The sequence below is a fragment of the Alligator sinensis genome, unplaced genomic scaffold (genome assembly GCF_000455745.1).
Source record: "Alligator sinensis unplaced genomic scaffold, ASM45574v1 scaffold2383_1, whole genome shotgun sequence".
NCBI classification, from domain to species: domain Eukaryota; kingdom Metazoa; phylum Chordata; order Crocodylia; family Alligatoridae; genus Alligator; species Alligator sinensis.
Window position 1 is genome coordinate 101,654 of NW_005843428.1, and position 1,349 is coordinate 103,002.

Sequence of the window (1,349 nt, forward strand, 5' to 3'; positions counted from 1 at the left end):
CCCCGCGCAGCCTGCTGCTCCTCTGCCTGCTCGTGCTGCGGGGCTGCGCGCAGGACTTCGGGCAGACGCGCTTCATCTGCACCTCGGTGCCGCTGGACGTGGACATGTGCAGCGCGTCCTCCTCGGCCCCCGCGCAGGGCGGCGGCGCCGAGGAGCTGCGGAGCACGGTGCTGCAGCTGCGGGAGAGCGTGCTGCAGCAGAAGGAGACCATCCTCAACCAGAAGGAGACCATCCGCGAGCTGACGGCCAAGCTGGGCCGCTGCGAGAGCCAGAGCCTGCTGGACGCGCTGCCCAACGAGGCCAAGCCGGGCGGGCGCAAGCCGGGCGGCTTCCCCAAGAACACCATGGGCGACCTGTCCCGCGCCCCCGCCGCCGAGACCCTGCACCAGCTCGGCCAGACCCTGCAGGCGCTCAAAGCGCGGCTGGAGAACCTGGAGGTACCTGCCCCGGAGCCCCCCGGGCCCGCCCGCGGGTGGGTAACCGGCCGCCGCGGGTGGGTAACCGGCCGCTTCTCCCCCGTTTGCAGCAGTTCAGCAGACTCAACGCGTCCGGCCAGGGCGGCAGCCTGAAGGACGTGCTGCAGAGCAAGATCGACGACCTGGAGAAGCAGGTGCTGTCCCGCGTCAACAGCCTGGAGGAGGGCAAGTTCAACGGCAAGAACGAGTCGGAGGAGCGGGGCAAGATCGAGAGCACGCTCACCTCGCTGCACCAGCGCATCAGCGACCTGGAGAAAGGTACCGGGCTCCCCCGCCCCGGTTCCCCTCGGGTCCCCTGCCCCCCCACCCCGCGCCCGGCTCCCTCCCGGGCCCCCTCGCGCCCTTCCCTGCCCGGAGCCCGGCAGCCACCGGCCGCCTTGCCGTCCCCGCAGGCCAGAAGGACACGCGGCCCACGGACCGCTTCCAGCTGACCTTCCCGCTGCGCACCAACTACATGTACGCCAAGGTGAAGAAGAGCCTGCCCGAGATGTACGCCTTCACCGTGTGCATGTGGCTCAAGTCCAACGCCTCGCCCGGCGTGGGCACTCCCTTCTCCTACGCCGTGCACGGCCAGGCCAACGAGCTGGTGCTCATCGAGTGGGGCAATAACCCCATGGAGATCCTCATCAACGACAAGGTAGGCGCCCCCTCCCCCCCCCTCCGCGGGCTCCGTGGCAGTCCCTAGTGGCCGGGCCCGGGGCGGGGGTCTCCCGGCGCTGACCCCGGCCGTCGCCCCGCAGGTGGCTAAGCTGCCCTTCACCATCAACGATGGCAAGTGGCACCACATCGGCATCGCGTGGACCACGAGGGACGGCGTGTGGGAGGCCTACCAGGACGGCACGCAGGTGGGCAACGGCGAGAACCTGGCCCCCT

The 1,349-nt window shown here is 70.8% G+C and overlaps 1 protein-coding gene across 1 annotated transcript in view; it reads left to right on the forward strand.

The window, feature by feature from the left end:
* NPTX1 (neuronal pentraxin 1) overlaps positions 1-1,345 on the forward strand; it is a gene marked incomplete at its 3' end in the record, with an annotated part of 29,729 nt that extends 28,384 nt beyond the window's left edge. The window contains exons 3-6 of the mRNA XM_006038676.1: positions 11-437; positions 527-734; positions 869-1,113; positions 1,217-1,345. Of these exons, the coding sequence (XP_006038738.1) occupies positions 11-437; positions 527-734; positions 869-1,113; positions 1,217-1,345 (1,009 nt within the window). The remainder of the gene's footprint in view (positions 1-10; positions 438-526; positions 735-868; positions 1,114-1,216) is intronic.
* Positions 1,346-1,349: the final 4 nt, after the last annotated feature.